At 35.6% G+C, this 2,430-nt stretch overlaps 1 protein-coding gene across 1 annotated transcript; it reads right to left on the minus strand.

The window, feature by feature from the left end:
* Positions 1 to 298: 298 nt before the first annotated feature.
* LOC126496419 (intermembrane lipid transfer protein VPS13A-like) lies at positions 299 to 2,114 on the minus strand. Its single transcript, XM_050133931.1, has 2 exons — positions 1,779 to 2,114; positions 299 to 738 (listed from the first exon to the last, which is right to left on the minus strand). Exons 1-2 carry the CDS (start codon positions 2,107 to 2,109, stop codon positions 299 to 301), a joined length of 771 nt encoding a protein of 256 aa, XP_049989888.1. The 5' UTR covers positions 2,110 to 2,114.
* Positions 2,115 to 2,430: the final 316 nt, after the last annotated feature.

Raw genomic sequence — 2,430 nt, forward strand, 5'->3', positions numbered from 1 at the left:
GGCAGAGGCAGGCGGATCTCTGTGAGTTCGAGGCCAGCCTGGTCTACAAGAGCTAGTTCCAGGACAGGAACCAAAAGCTACAGAGAAACCCTGTCTCGAAAAATCCAAAAAAAAAACAACAACAACAAAAACAAAAAAAAGAAAAATAAGTAAAATAACATTATTGAGGGGAAAAATCCTCCCCCAAATTAAAATAATAAAACTGAAACACAATTTTAAAAATAAGGAATAGGTTTAACTTAAAGGTCAAACAGCATTTTCACACTGATGTAGTTAGAACCACAAAGTAAAATGTTATTTAAAAATGTAAGGATGAAACTAAGTCCTTAGAATGTTCCTCTAAATGAAGACTATCTGGAAAACTGCAACAGCACTCTAACTTCTGCCCTCCATTAGAAAGACAGTTACTGTTGTCATGAACAGGACTGGGAAGAAGGCAGTTACTTCCTGAAGAAGTTACAGTAACCCCCAAATAATTTGCAATTGAATTAGACAATGAACTCACAGTGGTGATTTTGCCCTTTCTCTTGGCTGGAAGAAAGGGGCATGCTCTGACTTGGAGATCTTTAATGGCAGCGGTTACTGTATTGCTTTCAGGGTCACCTTTACAGCAAATTTCACACTGTGTTGTAATGACTAACGCAGGAGCATCATTCCTTGTCATGTCAGCCACAAAGACAATCTCAGGGTTTTTTATTAGAATATTTATTTCCCACTTCCCTAAATCCTGTGCAGGTTCTAAAATAGAAACAAACATATACATATTAATTATACATATTACTTATGAAGAGTTAAGAGGAACAGCTAGTTACGTCACTCAAAGTGAAATATTAAAAAACATTTATGTATTTCTTTTGAGATAGGCAATACCCCCCCCCCCACACACACACACCGCAGGGACGGAACTAGAACCAGCTTTGTATATGCTATGCACATGCTCTGCCATCAAACCTCCAGTTACTTACAGAAATATTAATCAAACTATGGGCAAAGTCTCTACTGTTTAATGGTAGAACTGGATCTAAATCGATTTTGATTTCTCAACATTCTTTCAACTATATCATATTGAATATGTAAAAGAAAACAGAAAAATTTTATGCTAAAACCTAGAAGGGAATATAAAAGTTAATGAGTACTTTAAATTCAAACACCATATTTAACTTAAAGAACAACACTTGATTCATTACTTCTCCTGCTTGTTACTGACTGCAGAGAACAACTACTTGCAAATCTCATACTCAGACCTTCAAACACCGAAGGCAGGCAGAGTGGCACAGACTGCTCATCCCAGCAGTGAGAAGAGAGGCAGGAGGATTAGTAGTTCCTTAGCTTCAGAAGTAAGTTTGTGTTGAACAGTAAAGTTTGCTTCAGAACTAAGTTTAAGGACAGCAAAAACCACATAAGACCCTTTAACAAAAATACAAATTCAAAACACTACAAACTGCAGCCAGGCGGTGGTGGTACAATCCTTTAATCCTAGCACTCTAGTAGCAGAGCCACCTGAATCTCTGAGTTTGAGGCCAGCCTGGTCTCTAGAGAGAGAGAGAGTTCCAGGACAGCCAAGGCCACACAGAGAAATCCTGTCTCGGAAAACAAAACAAAACAAACAAAAAACCAAAAAGTTATAATTCACTTATTTTATTCTTAAAATTTATTTATTATTTACATACATATAGAATTTTAATTTATTAATGTGTTTACTCTAAACATTGAGAAGACCAATTGAGGTAACTATAGCTGCAGTAATAAGACATTAATATTTTTGTGTGGTAACTAACCTTCTTTGGTAGTCCATGCTTGGACACTGGTTTCTAAAGCCGTACTAGTCATGTAGGCATCAAAAAAGACATGTGCAACAGTCATCAGAAACTCCACACTTGCACAAACATACATCTCTTGCACAACTGCGTCAGTCACAAAAGCATCTCTGATTCTTCTATACTTTACATCCACCATGTCCTTTTTGTCAAACCCAAGTGTCAGCCCTATCATTCTGAAAATCAAAGACAATTTCGCATGTGTGGGTAATTTAAAATAACCAAACATACCAATAAAACTTAAAGACCTGTCTATCCTTTTACTGACAGCAAACAAATATTCTGTGAGCATGTCTTTTGAAGAATAATGAACTTATAAAACTTCAGGTATATAACTTTTCACAATGGGCGAAAATCTATTTGAGAAATTATAAGAGTTCTGTATATCGGTTTATATTTTCTTCTTGATTTCATACATTTCCCATCTAACTACACTAGTTAGTTCTATGTATTCAATAAACTCACCAACATTTCAAACATGAACAAATACCATGATGTACTGAAGTTCTCTAGACCACTTATGAATACACATAAAGGTAATTTTGAGTGTAAGTTCTATAAAAACGAAGAATCTTTCATCAATAGCTCAAAATTATGATAATACATACCTAGG

Source organism: Alexandromys fortis, unplaced genomic scaffold (genome assembly GCF_014885135.2).
Source record: "Alexandromys fortis isolate MF-2015 unplaced genomic scaffold, M_Fortis_MF-2015_v1.1 scaffold_4192, whole genome shotgun sequence".
Lineage (NCBI taxonomy): Eukaryota > Metazoa > Chordata > Mammalia > Rodentia > Cricetidae > Alexandromys > Alexandromys fortis.